This window comes from Rousettus aegyptiacus, unplaced genomic scaffold (assembly GCF_014176215.1).
Source record: "Rousettus aegyptiacus isolate mRouAeg1 unplaced genomic scaffold, mRouAeg1.p scaffold_m13_p_10, whole genome shotgun sequence".
Taxonomy (NCBI): Eukaryota; Metazoa; Chordata; class Mammalia; order Chiroptera; family Pteropodidae; genus Rousettus; species Rousettus aegyptiacus.
Window position 1 is genome coordinate 142676 of NW_023416285.1, and position 21055 is coordinate 163730.

A 21055-nucleotide genomic window follows, 5' to 3' on the forward strand; every position below is an offset into this window, starting at 1 on the left:
GCCGCTGAAGGCCCAAGCGCCCTGACAGCCCTGGCAAGGTGCCGAGTCGGCCATCCGAGTCTGGGCACCCAGGCTCCTCAGAAAGGGTGGGGACCATCCACTGACAGCAGCTGACCACTCGCACTGGGACGTGAGCCCATGTCCATCGAGAGCGATGCTGCTGAAGGAGGCCTCGCTCGACTGGCCCCCAGCAGAGAGAAGCCTTTGGGGCCACCGCTCCTCTGCCTCCCACTGTCATTATCTGGGGAAGGCTAGCACCAGGGTCACATATACCCAGAGCTGTGGCCACACATGGCTGGCCCCCAGGTTGCTAAGGATTACAAAGTCCCTTCCCATCCCTACTGCTCGGACCTAGTCAGCCTGTTAAAGAAGTGGCAAGAGCCGATGGTCCCACGTGTGTGTGTGGTGGGGGGAGTGGGCATGGTGCGATGTCATGTCCAGTCTGTGAGAGAGGGGGAGGGAGACGGGGGAGGGTGGCGGAGACCCAGCGTTGTGCGTGTCCTGCTGTTCTCCTGTTTCATGTCTGCGTCTGGGATGCGATGGGCACCTCGAGTGTCCAAGATGTGTCATGTACAGCCATCTGGCTTTTTGTAGGTGTGGTGTGAGATGGGTCTCTGACTTCTGTGTATATATTGGTGAAATGGTCGTCTAATTTTTCTCTCTGAATGTAAAAAAATGGGCTTCTAATTCTCCGGCATGTCGTGTGTGAAGTGTGTCCACTCTGCGTGTGTAAAGGGTGTCATGTGTGAAGGGAGTCCACTCTGCATGTTTCTGTTGTGAAATGCATCTGTGTCAAGTCAGAAACTGGGAAGGGTCTAGATTTTGCTCTCCTTGCAAACTAGCAAGGGCGCCTACAGCCCCCTCCTGCACGGCACACACAGGGCACACGGGCCCTGGGCCACAGCAAAGAGCATGTCACTCGCGGGCACTGCGGTGCCTTGAACCACTCACTCCAGCTCGTCTCCACACGCATGCAGGGGCCATCTGCGCATGCAGAAGAATGCCCCTGAAATCAGGACTGCTGGGGCCCACCCCATCTTGCCCTACAGGGAGAAACCTTCCCTCTATTCTGGGGTTCTTCTCTGAGGAGAGGACAGGTACCCCCTTCTCCTGTCTGCCCCTCAATTTCTCACACAAACGCTCTGAACATGGCTGCCGATGACCTCGCTCTGAGGACCTGGACTTGCAGCAACAGAAACACAAGGTATTTGTGGAGAACTGCTTCCCAATAGGATCTAGTCTTTAAAAGTATTTTGAGATGGGTGTCTCATGTCTTGTGGACGACCGTGGCACCATGAATCTTTTAGCATGGAATTCTGAGGTAGAAAGTATCGTGTGTGACATGTGTTTCTATTTGTGTAAAGTGGGAGGGTATCTAACTTTTTTCTCCATATAGTTGAAATTACTACCTCATTTTTCTATTGTGTGGTATGAAATTTTGTGTATGGTATGAGATAGATACCAAATTTTTGTTATATAGTGGAAATGGGTGTCTCGTGAGTGTGTAAAGTGAGGAGTATCCATTTGTGTGTGTGCTGTAAATTGAATATCTAACATTCTGTATATTGCATGAAATAGATATTCCATTGTTTTCATATGTATGGTGGGAGAGGACATCTAATTTTTCACTTGTGCTTCTGAGATAAATACGTTTTCTGTATGGTGTAAAATATTTAGGTATACCTGTGTGTGTATTTATCTTATGAGTTGGTTATCTAATTTTATATTTTTCCCATGTGAATAAACATGTAGTACTTTCATTTTTTATCAGTTCTAAATGTTTTGTAGTTTTTTTGTAATTGCCTTTTTAAAATAACAGCTTTATTGAAATACAATATTCATGTCATACAATTCACCCACTTAATGTGTACAATTCAATAGATTTGAATATATTAACAAATATGTGCAAACTTCACTACTATCAATTCTGAAATATTGCAGCACCCCAAAAAGAAACCTTGTACCCATTGCCCAATCCCAGGTCAAAAAGATTTATATTTCTGTTTTCTTCTGAGAGTTTAATAGCTGCAGCTTTTATATTTAGGCCTTTGATCCATTTGAGCTAATTTTTGTATATATCGTATGGTAAGAGTCCAATCTCATTCTTTTAAATGTGAACATTCAATTTTCCCAGTATTATTTGTTGAAAAGGCTTCTTTCTCCATCGAATCGTCTTAGCACCTTTCTTGAAAATTAATCGATCATAAATGTGAGAGTTTATTTCTGGACTTTCAACTCTAATTCATTGATCTCTATGTCTGTCCATATGGCAGTACCACACTATCTTGATTACTGTAGCTTTGTAGTAATTTCTAAAATCGGGAAATGGGAGTCCTCCAACTTTGTTCTTCTTTATCATGATTGTCTTGGCTATTCTGGGTCCCTTGAATGTCCATATGAATTTTAAGATCAGCGTGGCAATTTCTGCAGAGAAACCAACTGGGTTTCAATACAGATTGTTTAATTTATCAAATTTGGAAATATTAATATCAACAATATTGTCTGCGATCCATGAAGATGGATGCCTTTCCATATATTTCGGTCTTCTTTAATGTAGTTTTTAGAACCAAAGTATGGCACTCTTTGGTTACGGATATTTGCGGGGTGGTTCCCTCCGTGTCCCTTCCATTCCCATCCACCGTTCTGTAACTGACTCCGAATGCTCACTGCCTCCCCATGCTTGTTCCCTACATGAAACCACATTTAGGTTCTCCTCTGTCATTGTTCCCCCGACACACACACACACAGAGTGGGTCTCACGAGGGCAGGATGTCAGGGTCACTGCTTACAGCTCCAGGGCTGGGCTTGCCCAAAGGTGGACACTCGGACGAGTTGTGGGTCAGCCTTGCTGCCCATTGTCCGCGAGCCCCGAGGCGGGCCCCTGCCTAGTGGACGGCGGGCGCTTGGTGCTAACTCCCAGCAAGGACAGGATGTAAGCACGCCGCCTGTGGCAGAGGAAACCCTCGTCCAGGAGCACAGCTCGGTGCGAACTGCCTGCAGGGTCCGGGGTCCACAGGCGCCCAGGCGGCTGGCGCAGCGGCGGGCTCCGGGCCCCGCCCTGCCCCCTCCGGGCCCCGCCCCCGCCCCTCCCGGCCCCGCCCCCGTCCCTCCCGGCCCCGCCCTCCTGGCTTGGCCTCCCCAAGGCCCCTGCTCCACAAGGCCCACTGTCTGGCCTGGCCGCCTCAAACCCTTGCGGGTCACACGCGCCCAATCGGGTCCTTCAGCAGAGCCCGGACCCGACACTCCTCCTGTCCACGTCCCTTTCGGTCTCCACCCACACTCTCTGACCACATCCCGTCCCAGGCCCCGCCCCTAGAGCCCTCCGCTCTCCAGACGTCCCGGCGGGTGCCCTGGCCGAACGCGCCTGCGCCCTCCGATTACGCCCCGCCCCCAACCGCGAGGCCCCGCCCCCGCCCGGCTGCGGGGTGGGAGCCGGGCCGCGCAACGCGCATGCTCCAAGTGCGGCGCCCCCGACTCGGCGTTCGGCTCCGCTCGGGCATTTCCGCCTCTTTGTTTTAAACTCCGGACGGGATTTTTCTCCTGCTCTTGGGGGGGACCCGGAGGGAGCGGCGCCCCCTCCCCCTTCCGGCGCTGCCCCCGCGTGCGCCCCGCTCGTCCGCAGCCGAGACGGCAGGTCAGTGAGTCCGCCCCCCGCGCGTCCTGGTCCGCGGCGCCCGCTCTTCAGGCCGCGGCCTCGGCCTGTCTCCGGGCCCGGGAGGCTCCGAACCCCGGCCGGTGCCCCTGCACCCCTCGTCCTCCCGGGCCGCGGAGCCACGCCACCGCTCAGTGGGCCCCAGGGAGGTCGGGACCCTGGGACGGACCACAAGGGAGGACCAGACCTCCGAACCGGTCACCGGGAGGGCCAGACCCTGCAATGGGTCACCGAGGAGGGACCAGGGAGTACCGGATCCCAGGACAAGCCACCGGGCAGGACCCGACCCCAGCACCCACCACCAGGCAGGGACCAGAAACCGCTGGACCCTGAGACAGGTCACTGAGGAGCGTCCAACGCTGGGAAGGGTCATCGAGTAGGGTCCAAAACTACTACAGGTCGCCAAGGAGAGTTGAGACCCCAAGGCTGGTCAGACCCTGAGTCCTGTCACTGAGGAGGGTTGGACCTCAGGACGGGTCAGGAAACAGGGAGGGCCAGGACCCTGGGATGGCTCAACTGGGAAGGCTGGACCCTGGGACAGGCCCATGGAAAGATCGGGACTTGTGGGTAAACCCACTAGGAAGGGCTGGGACCCTGAGACTGTGCCATGAGGCAGGGCACGCTCCATGAGCCAGGCTTCAGGGATGACCAGGACCCTGCGTAGGTCTCTTCAGAGGGTGGCAGTGTTGGGGCAGGACTGTGAGGGAGGGTAGGCTCTTGGAAGGCCAGGTCCCTGGTAAGAGCTGGAACTTGGAGACAGGTCTTCAGGGACACCAGGACTCCTGAACAAGGGGTAGAGAAGTGCCCAGCCCGTAAGAGTGGACTGTGAGGAATGCTGGGACCCAAGGTAGGCCCCCAAGGAGTTTGGTCCCTGGGGCAGGATCCAGAGGGGCCCGGAATCTCCCCAGCCCACTCAACTGGACTCCTCCCCCACCACTATGAAGGCTTTGGGACACCAGGAATCCTGGTCACCTAGCCCACAGGTGCATCCCCCCTTCCAAGAGGCCCATAGTCACCCTAACGTGAGCACCAGGGTCAGTCTCACAGACCTTCCTACCTCCAGCAGATGCCACTGGGCGAACCTGGAGGCAGATGTGAGGCAGGGTTGGGGATTCAAGGGGACTCCTAGTCCACACTGGCTCCCAGGCCAGCAGACCCGGAAAACTGTCTCCTGCTCTCTTCTCCCCTTGGTCCTGTGCTCGGTGTCTGGCACCTTCAACTGCTGCTGTTGCCCCCCCTCTGGTGGTGTCACCAGACAAGCCCCATTCTCAAAGTCGCATAGGTGTGCCCTGCTTCCTAAGTCTGGAGACGTTTTCAGTGTCGGGGAGGTTCTAGGCAGGGTGGGGTCCAGGCCGGAAGTGTGGGCCTGGTGCAGGAAAGTGGGAACAGGTGAGGGTGCATGTCAGGTGAGTGACTCAGGCCCCTTCTCCACTCCAGGACAGGAAGACACTAAAGGACCTTGGGATGGGGCCTTTGCTTCTCTGAAATCTTTACCTCGGACTTGCATCGAGAACTTGCCTGTTTTTCTGTAATTCCGAATTGGTTATGAAGAAGTGGGATGTGGCATGTGCTGCTGCGTGGCTGGGCCGGGTTCCAGGTGTGCCCAGTGAGGTGCCGCCAGAGGAGCGTGAGGACGCAGGGCTCCCAGAACGGGCTGCCTGGCACGAGGTCAGCGAGACGCAAGCGTGAGTGTGGGAATGAACAAGTGAAAGGCAGGAGCACTTTTAGAATTGATGTCAGGCTTGCAGACTTCTCCAGGAGTTGGGCCGCAGGCTGAGGTATAAATCTAAAACTCTGAGCTGTGTGGACCCCCGAGAGAAATACTTGAGCTAGTCAGTGTTTCATTTTGTGCCACGATCTCTCTTGGTTACGTAGGAGAAAGCCGTAGGAGTTCAGTTTAACGTCTCGTAGGGCCAAATCCTAACCAGATGGAGTCCTCGGGTAGTCGTCCCTTTATTTGCCAAATGTAACCACACTTCTCACTCAGTGCTGCTTCCGACTCTTTATGCACTTTACAAAAAGTACTTTGCTTTGTGAAGTTTTGGGAAAGACTTGTGAAACTGGCCTTTCAGTTTGGTTAGGCCCCTTAGAGTCTAATTTTTGGATTTTTAAAGGTATGAGCATGCTGGGTGGTTGTATCATTTACACATTGTTGTCCAACAAATAAGCCCAAAATTTAGTGCCTTAAAAAAACATGAGCTGTTATCCCCCAGTTTCTGTGGGTCAGGCATCTGGGCACGGCCAGTCCAGGTCCTCTGCTCGGGGTCTCACGGGCTGCAGCCAGGCTGCCGATGGGGCCGGAGTCCTGTGTGAAGGCTCCACCCTGGGCCAGCTTCCAGGCTCACCTGTGAGGTGTCAGTCCCTGTGCACGCGGGAGAGCCCTTCTACGTGGGGCTCTCCACAGGGCAGCTCAGAGGTAGCCAGACGGCCGGTCTTCATGACCTCATCCTGGCAGTGACATTCATCCCTTTTGCCATATTCTTCTTGTTAGAACCAATCGCCAGGCCTAGCCCACAGTTGAGGGGCGTGTGTACTGGGAAGGGGCATGGGCCACTGGGGCTATCTTAATGGCTTCGGTAATTAGGGCCTGTCCCTGAAAAGTACCTGTAGGTGAGTTAACAGAACTGTATGTGGAGTTCAGTTGTCTTTTTAGTTGTATAGTTACCTCTGATGTCACCACAGTGACAAACTTATTTGCTACTTGGCGCTTACACAGGAGGGAAGATAAATTGCAAGTAGGAAAGATTTTTAGGAATTAACCTGTAGCCCCTGCAAATTAAATTGTAAGGGTATGTGTCAGTAACGTAGACTTCTTTGGTAGCTGCCAATGATTTTGTTCCAGAAATTATATACTGACCTTTGTAAGAAGTTTTTTAAAGGTGTGAGATCCAGAACTGTTTGGGATACTTGACTCTTGTAAGGAAGCGATGCTCCCAGAACCCGTGTGCCCGCCGTGTGCCTGGGCTCCGGTGCTGTGCCTCTTTTTGGCATTCTGGGCCAGGGTCTGTAGCACAGGGCTGTGAAGGGGACCCACTGAAAGAGGTCTCCCTGAAGGACTTGTCCCAGGAGCCCCACCCAAGGGAGGCTTCCCTTCCTGCTGCCCTGCTCTCTCTGGACCCGCCAAGGTTCCGCCCTGCTAGCATGAGGCAGGGCCCTTTGCTGTGGTCGGGATTACCTGTTGAAGCGTTTGGGTTTAGACGAGAAAGCGAGGTTGGTTTTGGTCTGTAGTGCTGCTCTTTTTTAAATGACAGGGTTTGTTATTTCACTTGGAACTTTGGTTGGTGGCGGAATCGAACTTGAGCTTGAGAATGCACTTTTCTCTTACTTTCGAAATATGCTGAAGTTTGAGAATAGTTTCTTATTACCCTTCTGATATTTGCTGTTACTGTTGCAAAAAAGGTGCACAATTGGTTGTGCTTCAAAAAATGGAGCTGTTCTTTAGTCTACAAGCTGATTATCATTAGATTTGGAAAAGCGAGACCTTTGAAAATAACAAGGCTGTGCTTTCTGGTCTGTCAAGTTTCTCCCTGCGGAACTGAATCATGTGAAGGACAAAACGACAGAGCGCTGTTAGGACACTGAGACATGCCGAGAGGGCTAAGGGGTGCGTCTTGCTGAGGTGCCTTTTCAGACTGTCCATCGAATTAAGCAGAACTTCATTGATGAGAACTAAAACACATTAGAAAATATAGCTCTTAAAAACTAATTGTTAGGGTGATTGGTTTTTTGAAGAGAACTTCTAATATAGAGGTTAATTGGATGTTTTTGTAAATATGTCAATATTTGTTGGACTTTGCTACATTAACAGTAGATTCCAGATGTTTAGAAAGAAATATGCGAATAGAGAGCTGTCAGACGGCCTTGAAGCCCCCTGCTAACTTGGGGTCCTGTGGTGGTCTTGTCGGCTGCTACGTCTTCTGATTCTCAGTGGGGCCTGGCTGGTTGCTCAACACAGACTGACTGAAATCTTCATGGATGCCTTTCCTGGCCCTGTTCTGAAGGCATTGTGCCTGCTGAGGAGGCATGGGTGTGGGCACGGGGGGTAGGCACAGGCGTGGGCACAGGTGTGAGCATGGAGGGCGGGCACGTGGCAGGCAAGGCACAGATACCGGTACAACTGGGAAGTGAGGGGAAGAGGAGGGTTACCTTTCCTTTTTTTTCTTTCACATGATTTCAGTATACTTTTTTACCCCAGTTTTATTTGGAGGAGAAAAAGCGTGGTGGAGAAAAGCTGAAAGAATTTCACAGGGAGCACCCCTACCCCCTGCCCCTAGCCAGTGACAGTTTCACCACACTGGCTTCATCTCTTTCCTTACTGCATGTTCATTGTTGCTGAATCACCTGGAAGTGTCTGCAGACAACCAGCCGCAGCCCTTGAGCCACTCGGAGCACGCAGGTCCTAGGAACAGCGTGGTCACCACACAATGGCAGTGCCGTCGTCACGCCTGGGAGTGGGCACTAACTTCACATATTAGCTAAATCCCGTCCGTTGCCAAACCTGCCCAGCCATCTCAGGAACGTCTTCCACTTGCCAGGCGAAGGCGGGTTCCCGGCATGGCACAGCGGGCCGTGCGCCCTTCGAGACTTTTCATTTTAGGCTCCCCACTGACCCCCGGCATCTGCTTTTCGAGCCCCCACCCCCCCATGTCCTGCCCCTTCGCTCACTGCGCCGTGCGCCTGCGCGTGTCGTCCCCTGGCTATGCCTTGGCTTGGAGGGAGCAAGGGAGAGGCTGGGTCAGGCGCAGGGTTTGGCAGACCGCTTCACAGGGGCTGTCGAGTGTTTCACGCCGTGCCCTTTAGGGACATGCCATTGAGCTTCAGCATTACTTGGGTCGCTGCTGCTGGCCACACCTCTGGAGCTGCGGGCCCCAGGGCCCTGTGGGCTGGATCGAATCCCAGGGTGTGCAGACCGTCAGGGAGCCCAGGAGTCGTGCCCTTGGCCTGGAGGGTAACCCTGTCTTCTGCACATGGGCGAGTCGCAGGGCCCTCTGCGCCATTCCTGATGCAGTGGCGTCTGCAGGCCACTTCGCATCCCCAGGCGCTTGGCGAGACCCACTCCTGCCTTGGGTGCTTTTAGCGGACCTTCTCAAAAGGTCGTGGGGAGGCAGCGTTTGAAATTGTTAATGGAAATATGACTTTTGCTGTCAAGTAAAGTGACTGCCCTTTTCACCTTAGAGATGGCACCAGCTAAAGGCAGTTCATTCCCCTGGTCTTCCATTAAAGGCAGCCTGGTGAAGAAAATGGGCAGAAATCAGAAGAGCGGTGTATCCGTCAGCACAGGTGCTGTAGCCAAATGTCAGCTGGCTGGTTTAAACAGCGGGCACGCCTTTCGCACACTTGCGGGAGACTGAAGTCCAAGATCAAGGTGCCGGTCGGTTTGGTTCCTTGTGCGCACCCGCTTCCTGGCCTGCGGACCACATGGCCGCCTTCTCACTGTGTGCTCCACCCAGGCAAATCTAAACCTCACTGCCTCCCAAAGGCCTGTGTTTAGAGATGGGGAGTAGGGCTTCAACTCAGCACATGAATTTGGGGGGCCAAATTCAGCCCGTACTACAGGGGTCCGGTGTCTGCCACTTGCTGACCAGCCTGTCTCGTCTCCAGGATTGGGAGAGTGGTTGCCTAACAAAAGTGTTGCCAGCGTTGGTGGCCGCTCTGTCTTCTGTGCTTGGGAAACTGGCTCTTCTGATAATGGCTGCCATTTTTCTAAGTACTATTGTATTCATGTTTTTATTGCTACCTAACAAATTGCCACAAACTTGGTAGCTTAAAAAGACATGCACTCAGTCCTAGTTCCGGGTCGGAAGGCCAGCACAGTGCGGCTGGCTCCTCTGTTCAGGGTCACAGAGGCTGAAATGGCACATCCGCTGGGCTGTGGCTCTTGTCTGGGACTCCAGTCCTCCTCCGAGCGTGGGGACTGCTCTCGGCTCTTAGAAGCCCCTCAGTTCTTTGCTGTTTGGGCTGGGGGCATCTGACATAGCACGCCGTTCTGTCACCAGCTAGCGGAAACTCTGCTGTGAAAGACCATGTGACTTGGTTAGGCTACCAGTGACTTGCTCGCCCTGTTTTAAGGTCTGTTGATTCGGGACCTTAATGAGATCTTCAAAAGCCCCTTTGCAGCAGTAGCTAGGTGCACAAGGGTGGAGGTGTGGTACACTGGGGCCTGGAGTCCTGGAGCCCTCTGCCGTATCCCCCAACACACCTGCCCCACCCTTCCAAGTTCCCCAGGGTTTTGTCCCACTGAAACATCAGATTGGTTCAGCCTCTCAGCCCCTCAGTGACCATTTGGTCACTGTGATCGTTGAGGTGCAGCTCCTGGGCACCTGTCAACCTGGAGAGACAGGTTGCCTTTCTAGCTCCTGAGCACAGCTGGACAGGCAAGGGACAGCAGAGGCCAGCAATCCTGATCAAAAGGGGGAAGAAGACGGAGCAAGGAGTCATGGGTCCAGTGCAGTTCTGAAACCCAGTGCTTTTCGGGCTCTGGCGAGCCTGCTGGCTGTGCTTCCGTGTAAGTCAGCCTTTCTCATGGAGGCGCTTGTCTGCAGGGCTCGACCAGCAGACTCACGGGGTCCAGCAGCCCCTTTCATGGCATGTTTTTCATGCTTCTCCGAAGGTTGACTCCAAGTTGAAGACCAGTGTGATTATTTAACTGTGGTCTGTTCCGTGCCTAAGTTCTAATTTCACCTCTCCTTTTCCCTACATTGCCTGACGTTACTGTCTCATGTTCCAAGTTCTCAAGGATGGCACCTGAGCCTCTGCCCTCCTCGTCTCCCCACCGGGCCTCTGTGCTCTGCCTTGCTGTGCTTTCTTCAGCACGCCCGCCACTCTCGGCTGACGAGTTCGTCATGTCCGGCCACAGCGGGACCGGGAGCTCCATGAGCACACGCGAGCACGCGTGGCACAGGAAAGGTGCCCAGCAGGCATTTCTGAGTGAGCGAGCACGTTTCCGGAGACCTCTGAGAGTGCCGTGGCTCCCGCTCGCACTTGGCTCGTAGTTCGAGTGGACACAGAATTCTGCGTTGAGGTCATTTTTCCTCAGAACTTGGAACGAATTGCTTCTTTGACCCGAGAATTCAGTCGTGCTAACGAGAATTCTGCCTGATGTCTGCTTTCTGGTCCGACGTGGGGACCACCTTGCAGAACCGTCAGGGCCCTTATTGCGCCCTCGGCGTGCTGAGCCTGGTTAGACAGGGCCGTTCCGCTCACTGCTCAGGGTCGCGCGTGTGCCTCGGGGTCCCAGAGTGTCGCCTGCAGACAGTGGCGAGGGCGGCGTGGCGAGCCGCGTGCCCCGCCAGTGCCTTTCCGGCCCCTGTTGGTGGGGCGTTGGGGCTCTGCTCCTGCCCGGGCAGATCCTCTCACCTCTGTCATTCCGCCCAACACGGCTGACGCGGGGCGGGGAGGCAGGGACCGCGTGGGTTCCGCGTTCCGGGAGGCGGCCTGGTGACGCAGCGCGCGCGTGTGTGCCGACGTACGTGCGTGCCGACGTGCGTGCCGACGTGCGCGCGTCGCTGGGTCGCGGACATTCAAGGACAGCGGTGAGGCGGGCGGCGCGGCCCTCCGAGCACGTGCAGGTGTCGGGCGCGGGGTCCGGGGACGGCGGCGGGTCGGCGGCCTGGGGGGCGCGAGGCAGGTGCCCCCGGCCTCGGGCTCTGAGGCGTCGGACGGCTCCGGGCCGCGGCGTGGGGAGCCGGGCGGGTGGGGGGGCATGGTCGCCCCGATTCTTGACGGGGACGCCAGCAGCTTGAGCTGCGTCCAGGGCGAGGAAGGAGGAGCGGGGGTGCGTTTCGCCCAGACCGAGCCCTGCGCTGCGGCCCCCGCGGGACGAGGCGGCGGCCGTCCGGCGGCCGCGGTGGGAGGCGGAGGCGCCGCCTGTGGCGTGGGCGCCCTGATCTCGGGTCACGGCGCCCTCACGGATCCTTGCTTTCAGCCGTGGAAATTGGGAGGGAGCGCGGCGGTGCAGCTGGCCAGCAGTCTGGGCCCTGTTGGCGAGTGGGCTCGCTCGTTCACCCAGCACGTGGCCGGGTCGCGTCGTGTGCCCCTCGGGCGCCCAGCGACAGCAGAGGGATAGCTCTGGGTGTGAGGCCGGGCTGGGAGACCCTGAGCAGGGCCGGGGAGGCGAGGCCCAGGCCCCAGGCCCCCCAGCGCGGCGCTCTGGGTCCCCGGGCAGCGTGCTGAGAGCGGGGTGACCTGAGGAGGGGCTGCCCTGGGGCATCAGGCCCTAGGTAGGGAGAGGGGGAGGGAGGACTCTCGCTGTCTTTGGAGTCATAAGCCTTTTCGAGAATCTAACTTCAAAGCATTTTTATGTAGTTATTGTTATTTTTGAAAGCTTTCATAGTGAGACATAACCACATAGAAGTAAATTTGAAGTTTTTTCTTATTGTCGTCTTGACTTGACTTCAGTGTCTCAGACGGGAGCATTCATGACACAGTCCTGTTACCTCGATGAAGCGGTGGCTAGTGCTTGCTGTTTGGCCTGTGCGGAGCCTGGCGGCCATTTTGTTTCCAGGCAGGCCTCCTATCTGTTGGGTCCCGCCATGTGCCAGGTGCCACTACAGGTGATGGGGTTCCACTGGTGAGCAGGACGGGACAGAGTGGCCAGTGAGCGTGAGAGCAGGTTAGCAGGTGCTGTGAGCCCCGGAGGCCGCAGAGCAGAGGCCCCGGGGACTAGCTGGGGGAAGGCAGGCTCTTCCTGCGTGCTGCCGTGGGTGCCGCCCACAGAAGCCGCCCGGCCTTGCTCCTCGAGTCGCCCGGGGGTGGGGGGGGGGGAGGGGGAGGAGCTGATCTAACCCGGCAGGCGGTGGCCCCTCTCAGCACCACCCAGGGAAGGGTGACTCTGGACGTTGCATGTGCACAGTCGCCGCAGACTGGTTTGCGAAAGGTCTTTGGGCCTGGGGTGCAGACCAGCAGCTTGGTGGTTTCTGTGTGGGAATCGGCAGGACTAGGTGTGCCAGAGTACCTGGGAGAAGGCAGGGACACCTCCTGCTGACGTGACAGTGTCCACTTCAGGGAGGGAGCTCTGCCAGACACGGTGTCCAGCGACAAGGATGTGGCCTGGCCCCTACTAGGGGGGTGAGTGGGCAGGACATAGCACAAGAAGATGGCGACAGGGCAGGGGACAGGAAGCGACCAGCTTCAGACCCAGGCTTCCGGCGGCCCGTGCAGGAGGCTCAGGGTCTCTCTGATGGCTGCCCAGGAGCCAGCCCACTTCCCTGAAGACGAGCCAGGCCAGCAAGAATAGCACGCGCAGCTGAGAGACCGGCGAGGCTGGAGCCGATGTGGGTGGGCCCTGGTGTGGATGCGGCTCTTCGGGAGTCACTGCCCGCCACTCTCGGGTCGCACTGAGGAAGGACATGTCTGATTCGCTTTCCTCAGTGTTGCTCGGATGTGTCCGCTGGGAGTGAATTAGTGGTGAGAGAGGGTGCGGGGAGGCCTGCCCTGGGCCGAGTCGCTCTTCAGACAGGAGCTGTGGCATTGTCTGGGACATGGCCGTGGACACAGAATTCTGGCCAACAGCACGTGGTATTATGGGGAAGAAGGGATAGAGGTGGGGCAAGGATGGTGGCAGAGGAAGGAGGAAGGGGAGAATGACCCCTGGGGGTGGGGGGTGGTGAGCAGGTTGGTAGTCTGATAAGTCGTACAGCCATGTGCGACTGCCCTGGTGGGCATTGACTGACTGCAGAGCATTTGTCAGTACAAAGACATGTCTGCAAATGTTCGTAGCCTTATTCCTGACAGCCCCAAAGGAAAGAACCCGAGTGTCCATCTGCTGGTGAGTGGGCAGCACAGTCGCAGTGGACGCCACTCAAAATAAAAAGAACGAGGTGTTCACACACGACAACGTGGGAAAATTCCAAAACAGCAGCACTGAGTGGTGGGAGCCAGACGGGGCCAGCACATGCCATGTGACCCCAGCTGTACAGTGTCCAGGACAGGGCGCTTCCTGCTGGTGCCAGGGCAGATTGGGTCCTCGTCTCGCTCGTAGTGGTCATTTCCTCGTTTAATGCCAACGCTTACTAAGTGGTCCCCTTTAAATATGCGCATTTATTATTTGTCACATGTCCCCCAGTAAGGCTGTTGCATAAAGGTCGTCAAGATAACTATGAATGATTTTGCACCAGTAAATTTAATGAACTATTTTCTAGGAAAATGCAACTTTGCAAAACTAATTTAAAAATATGTAGAAAACTTATTTTGGTTAACGAAAGAAATGTGACTACTAGGTGTGGGCTTGCTTTCCGCTGTGGGCTCCCCAGGCAACGGTTGAGTAGGAGTTAGGCTGCTGGGGGGCTGTCCCCAAGGAGACACTTCTAGAAGGGGCTTTCTGGTCACTGAAGTGGCCTGTGCACTGCGTCTCTGAGTAAGGACGTAACACGGACAGCAGCGGCCATGATCTCAGACCCTGAACTGTGGAGCCAGCTGTTGTGCCAATGGGGGGGACGCCCACGTCGCTCAGCAGTGGTAGCAGGTGTGTGGTGGTGCATCGTGCAGCCCGAGGACCGCATGTCAGTAAGAAGGCAGTCTAGAGGTGTGTGTCAATGTCCTTGGCGTACACCCGGGGGACACGCACCACGCTATAAACAGGGCTAGCTTTGGTGATCAGCATGGTGGGGTTTGTTCCTCGGGTCACCCTTTTCTTTCCAAACCGTGTTTAACATGCGTGTTCTTCTATGCTGCGGAACAGACCCAGGGTAAACACGAAGGAAAGCGGTGGATGGTGTGGGCCCTTCGGGGCGGAGGGCTGCCCCCCAGGCAGTGTGTGGCAGTCGGAAGGTGGGGGTGTCCCAGACAGCAGAGGGCCTGTGTAGAGGAGGGCGAGGAGGCTGGCGTGGGTGGTCCAAGGAGAGTGGACACGGGCAGGGCCTCTTCACGCAGGCGCAAATGCCTGAGGCCCGGCTGTGCCCAGAAGACATGATGGAGCGTCATCTGTGCCCTTGGGAAGGCTCCAGCCACACGGACTGCTGGATTGCTGTCAGGGCCTGTGTCTGAGCCGCCACATCCCCCTAGGAGTCAGATCTGGGGGCTCAGTGGGGGCAGGGGAGACAAGTGGCTTTGAGGATTGGTGATGTTGATATTGTCCTCCTCACCAGGGTCTGGTCAAGGTAATTTTTTGGAGTAGGGGGATGGAAGGTGGGAGGGATGAGGGTGAGAGTTACGACGGTCCTGTGAAGGAGCTGCTGGTGCTCCCTCTGCACTCAGAAGAGGAACATGTGGACGATTCTAGAATGCAAGGGGCTTGCTGGAAGGGTCAGAGCCCTCGGGAAGCAGGAGGATGTTCAGGCAGACCAGCTGTGGGGGTGTGGAAGCTGGTGCTGTGTGAGTGCCGGGCTCACGGGGGCGGGGGGTGGATGACTGGGAGAGACAAGGCCACCGAGCAGTGTCTGTGTAGGGGGGCCCTCCGGGGAGACCGCTCGATCACTCTGTGGCCACAGCAAAGCAAAGGGTCGGGCGTGCGCTGGTTAGGGCGGGCTCCATAGAAGGTCCACAGGGTCACGACTTCTGTCTAGCCAGCTGTGGGCTGGGCTCCGGCCACCCAGGGCATCCAGGTGCAGCGCCAGGAGTGGGGGGGAGGGGGCGAGGACAGGGACGTGGTCAGAGTGCGGCTTGCAGCACAGCATCCGAGTAGGCATGTGGGGCAAGGCCGGGAGTCGAATGCAGCTTCCGGAGCCCTCTGAATTCACAGCCCTGGCTGCTGGCACGTGACGCTGTCATCTGGGCAGCTGTAAGAGGCCCAGCATGTGTCACGGGGGTGGTTTGCCACGGAACCACACTGCACATTGTCTGCACATGTCTAGGCATGGCGTTCAGGAGGGTTTTCAGTCCACGTGTTGATGAACTTATTTTTTATTTATACGTATACGTGGCTATGTGTAGTGAAAAACATGCCGGACTGTTTGGTGACCAACATGCAGCAGGTCTGCGACATTTAACCCTTCCAGTCAGCCTTGGCCAGTGGGGTCGGGACAGACGTGGCTCTGACACAGCAGTGTTTCTGTGTGAACACCAGGCGCCCGCCCGAAACCCTCTCTACTTCAGGCCCCATCGCACGACTTCATAGTTTATTTTAATGAGAACAGCATGTTGTCCAGTTCAGTTGGATCATCTTTCTGCCTCAGGCTGCGAAAGACGTAGGACTGAGTGAGGCATTTTATCAATACGGACCAAGTTCTGTTTGGGATCTTTGTTTTCCCATTTAAAAATTCCATTTGAAGTGCTGCAAATTAGGAAATTGTGATAAATTAAGAGTTAGTGAGAGGGCGTCGAACTCAAGTCGGAGAAGGGTCCCTCTCCCCCAGAGACCTAGTGGAGGGCGGGACCCACTCTGTCCTCTCACCTCGGTGGCACTGGCTGTTTGCATGTGGCTCCTGTGGATCAAGCCGCCTGGAACGTCAGGCGTGGACGTTTGCATTAGGGTCTGTTAAACAGGGACCTTCGCTGGGGTGAGGACATTTCTTTCAATGTTTGATCTGCTATGCTGTGTTAAAAAGCAGGAATGGGTAGTGAATTTTATAAAATTATTTCTCTACATTTGCAAGAAGATCTTATTGTTTTTGTCCTTTCATCTTTTGTCACAAATTGCATGTATTTCCTATATTAACCCCTCGTTCCCCAGAGATAAATCTAGTTTGAAAAGCACAGTCCTATTTCACACGTGCCAGGTTTGCTCGCGATTTCCCTCCCGTTCTGGCCGTGTGTGTGTGTGTGTGTGTGTGTGACATGCCCTCGTGAAGCGAGTCGGAAAACGCTGTGCCTTTGCTTCTCTGAGAAATTGGGATTGCTCCCAGGACGGTCAGGGTAGCCGCCCTTGGGACTCTGAGCCCACGTTTGCTGGGACGACTCAGGCAGCTCCCTTCATGGTTACAGAACTTTCCAGGTTTTCTGTTTCTACTTTCTCAGTTCTGATGAGTTATTTTTCTAGGAATTTATCAATTTCATACAAATTTCTACCTCATCATCACTCGCCTGTCCCCATCTCGGTGCGATGCCCACGGACCGCCCTGTCCCCCGCCCTGCTCCCGCAGTGTTCGCCCCCTCGACGTGCGTCCCTTACCTGTTTACCGCGTTTGCTGTTTGCTGCCTGTGCCCTCCATTAGTGTGCAGGCCCTGGGCACCTGACCCAGGGCAGGCGTGGGTGACCGGCTCACCAGGGGAGTCCCCTCAGTCCTTCTGTCCATCCTTCCCTCTCTCTCTTTCTTTCTTTTTTCTTTTCTTTTTTTTTTTTTTTTTAACATACGTTAGGTGAGGTTTAAAGACCGGTTAATAAAGAGCAGAAATGGTACAGGCTAGATATAGATGGACATCGCTTGTTCGTTGGGCCCGTGGTTCCCGAGCTGGATTGAACCGCCGCTGCTAACCCACAGGCGCTTTACGTGGTATTAGGGGCCCCGACTTCAGTGCCTGGTCCTGCCGAGGCCTCGTGCCACCTGACTCGCCACCACCTTCTGCTGCCTCCACTCGCCCTCTCCCCTCCCTCGTCCCGACATAAACAGTGTACTTGTTGGTGGGTCTGCTGTCCATTTCCTATGAACTCCATGTCCCCCGCTAGAAGCAGAACCCAGCTTGGAGCCTGTGTGGAAGGGCGAGTGGCCCAGGATAGCACTCTGCACAGAAGTTAGCTGTCCCCTGCCCCGCCCTGAGGCCCCCGCCCCCTGCCAGCTCACTCCTGAAACGCATCGCCACCCCAGCTTTTACAGACCTCCTTTCTGCCTTCTTGGGCCCCAGCAGCGACACAGCCCTTCTGTCCCCTTGCCCTCCCCACCTCCCTGACCCCCACCCGCCCCCAGCCTCGGTGAGGCCCACCTGTGTCTTGCTGGTCCGTCCTGGCTCTTCACTGTCGTTTACTCTTGTTTTCCTTTTGGTTGTTTTAAGCAGGTAGACGAGCAGCCGTGTCGACTGAGCAAGGCCACAGCCGCTGGTGTGGGAACACAGGTCCCGGGCAGCAGACTGGGTGGCACCCCGTCTCGTGCCTCCACAGGCTTCAAAATGTAGTGGCGGGTCCCAGGCTGCCATGTAAGGTGAGCACAGTGCAAAGTTTGGTTCTCATTTCCTCCTGGTGCATGCGAACTGGCCGAAGTTGCCGTGTGGCTGCCGAAGCGTGCAGCTCCTTGCAGCTCCTTTCAGATGTGGTTTCTGCGAGCTCCAGGGTGGATTAGGGCACAATTATGTCTGTAAATTCAAATTTTCTCTTAATAGTTTTGATCGACTGTTCTGCTGTTGGCTTTATGGCACTCACCTAAAAATTCTAGAAAGAACTTAATTATGGGACTTGGTGTGTCACACATAAGTGACATGAAATGACAGGTGCCATTTCTGTGCTAGAAAATGGAAAAAGAGCAGGGGACAAAAGGAAGGCGCAGACGTGAAGGCCCGGAGCGCAGCGCGGAGCGGCCGGCCGGGAGCCACAGGACCGGAGCGGGAGCCTGAGCGCCCCATGCGGGGGCGGAAGGAGGGGACCTAAGGCATCTAGAGGTGAGACGTGGCCCTCCAGTCCCGCCTGCCGGGGCCCGGGCCGCCACGGGGGTCAGCCCTTAGCAAAGGGCTGGGATTTGCTGTCACCGAGACAGGCGGTGAGGAGGGTGCCTCGGCCTGGTGGGCAGCGGCCTGGCAGCTCCACACCACCTTCCCCGCTGTGCTCCGGCGTCCAGTGCTGATGACGGTGGGCCTTTGCCTGTCCTGCGCGCAGCTCCTCGTGTGCCTGAGGGCAGGAGGGTGGCCAGCGGCGGTGCCCTGCGCGCAGGTCCCAGCGCGGCCAGAGCCGCAGCCCCGTCCCGGGGAGCAGGCGGGTCTCGTCTCCAGACAGGGTGGTGGTCAGTGGGCAGGAGGCCTGTTTTCCAGGCTGACCCGGGCTGGCCCGCAGCTGGGCACCGCATTCAGGCGCCTGTCCCTCGTCCCTGGCCTTTTGTGACTGTGACGGTTACGGTGGCTTGTCGGTGTTTCGCGGAGGTGCCCGCTCAGCAGGAGTCCCGTCATGGGTGCTGTGTCATCCAGAGTCATGCCTGTCATCCCTCAGGTCCCTGCCTGGCTGTCACCCGGTCACTCAGCACATGGCGTCTGTGGGCTCCCTCTACCCTGCGCCCCATGAGCCGTCCTGCCCACAACGCTTCCTGAGGGAATCATCCCTGCAGTCATCGTCACAGGCGTGACTTCCCACTGCCTTCCACGTTCGTCAGTTCACACGCTGTGAGGAAGCATGTCCCTTGCCTGTTTCTTTGTCTGTCCCAGTGTGGGCTCATGGACTTCTGTGTGACTCTGTAGACTGTGATCTGATTGGTTTTGTTTGCCTGGCAATAGTTGCTGCTTATCCTGATGGTCCATCTGGGCCCAGTGTGTGACATACTCTGCCCATTGTGGGCCAGGGGAGTGCTCGAGCTGGGTCCCTTATGCTTTTGAGCCCAGCCCTGGGTCAGCCATGTGTCTAAGCACCCTGATTCCTCGGGGGGCTGGGGCTGCAAGGAGCAGTCACTCCCGGGCCCCTCCAGGAGAGCCGGGAACGTGAGTGTGTGAGTCCACACTCACCAGCATTCACAGTTGTCTGTGCACCATCTCCATACACACTGACCACGAACCCCGGTTCTCCAAAGGAAATGCAGACCCTGCTCCCATTAAGGAGTGGTGAACCCCAGTCCTGGTGAAGGGGACCCGGGCACAGAAGCTGACACCTGCAGAGGGCCCAGAGGCCTCATCTTGCCAGTGTGGTGGAGGAGTGTGTTTCCGGCTCGGTGTGCGGTGGCAGTTTGGCATCTGGCGAGGGAACGTCGTGGCTGAGTGTCACTGTGGTGAGAACATTTGCATGGCGCCGAGCGTGTCCTCGTGTTTCTGATGGCAGGTGTGTGAACTGAAGACCCCAGCACAGCCCTCAGCAGGGCCAGCGAGTGGACACTGCCCCTTAGCCTCAGGGACACTTCCAGGAGAATGTCTCCGCGGGCACCGGCCTGCTTTCTGCTTGGCTCGGGCACGTTCCTAGGGTCTGTCCTCTCAGGCTTGCTCTCCTGTCCCTCTCCCCACGGTCGGGCTGCTCTTTCTTCCTCGAGCCACTTCCCAGGAGGTCAGAGGTGCCTGGCTGGGGCTCTGCCAGTGCCTGGGGAAGACAACGTGCAGATTCTCATGGGCTCACAGCTGGCGTGGCTTTGCCACGCAAGGCCATGTCCTGTGGAGTTAGGGTAGCAGGGCCGGTCGGCATATGGGAGCCGCTGTTGGAATGTTCCACTGAGTTCCACGTCAGCTCTACTGCAACACTGCTAAGAGCAAACAGGTCCTGTCCCGCAGACGCGCCTAGGCGGTGGGGGGCTGCAGGCTCTTTTCCCGTGGGGACCAAGAAGGGGATGAAGGGAGTGAGCACCCAGAAGTGTCTTGCGCATGTCCTTTCTATGAAAATCTTTGGGTGTTCGTGCTGGTTTAGAGGCACACTTAGTGTTAGAGGGAAGTCAGTCGGGCGACTTGCTGGCACGTTAATTCGTTCCGATGGCTGGTTGCTTCTCGTGGGATTGCGTGTGGGCGACGATCAGCTCCAGATTGCCGCTGCCCTCTGGGTCCTGGCTCGGCCCCCACGCCGTGCTGCCCAGTGATGGGCCCGGCACATTCTCCGGGACCTCGTCCAAATGGAAACGTCCAGAGTCCTCTGGGCTGTTTGCGTTCTTTCCCTTTTTAAAAAGCGTTGAACGGTGTCTTCGGCCAGCAGCCTGAGCCACGTGCACCGCGGCCACTGGGCGAAGCCGGCTCTGCTCGCGCAGCCGTGTGCGTCAGTGGCCCTGCAGGCCCTCGGTGCTGATGGCCACAGCGTCTGTCCTGCTGTCCCCGTGTGGGATTCTGGGTGTGCCTGCCGTGGAAGCATCCCTTCGGCGGGTGCTCACAGAGCCCTGCTTTGTGTGAGGCATTTACGTCACACGGATGTCCTGCTGCTGTGGCAAATCACCGCAAGCCAGGTGGCCACCGCACACGAGTGCTGGCGGGTCTAAAGGTCAGGAGTCCAGAACGGGTCTCCTGGGGTCAAGTCCAGGTGTCGCAGGGCCGACTCCCTCCAGAGGCTCCGGGGAGAACCTGTTCAGTCTTTTCCAGCTTCTGGGGTGCCTGCATCCTTGGTTCATGGCCCCGCCATCAGGCCGGCAGCACGGCGTGTCCTGGTCTCTCTGAGTGACCCTCTGGCCACCTTTTTAGAAAGACCCTGTGATGACCATCCGCCGTCTCAAGGGCCTTTTGTCACGTGCGGGAGCACGCTGGTGTTCGGTGGGACGAGGACACCTTTGGGGCTGTGTTTCTTCCTGGGAGACCACTGCGCAGGGCTCAGGCGGTGCGGCGGCCCTGCGCTCCTGCGCTCCGGCAGGAGAGGCGTCACGGCCGCGGCAGCTCCGGAAAGGGGCCGCCGGCCAGACGGCTCCCACCCCGAGGCGGCAGCGGCGTGCCGGCACTTCG

General features: G+C 56.7%; 1 protein-coding gene across 7 annotated transcripts in view; it reads left to right on the forward strand.

The window, feature by feature from the left end:
* Positions 1 to 3462: 3462 nt before the first annotated feature.
* Positions 3463 to 21055, forward strand: part of PCGF3 (polycomb group ring finger 3) — a 34377-nt gene continuing 16784 nt past the window's right edge. Inside the window, exons 1-5 of one of the 7 annotated variants that reach the window (XM_036227356.1) lie at positions 3463 to 3634; positions 17516 to 17661; positions 17966 to 18115; positions 18657 to 18826; positions 19228 to 19422. Coding sequence is in view for 1 of the 7 variants with exons in the window: in XM_036227353.1 (XP_036083246.1) it covers positions 5211 to 5337; positions 17519 to 17661 (270 nt within the window). In the remaining 6 variants the exon portion in view is untranslated. Of the gene's footprint in view, positions 3635 to 5089; positions 5338 to 17515; positions 17662 to 17965; positions 18116 to 18656; positions 18827 to 19227; positions 19423 to 21055 lie in introns of those variants that run through there. The other 6 variants (XM_036227357.1, XM_036227353.1, XM_016159256.2 and 3 more) reach the window with 6 other exon arrangements.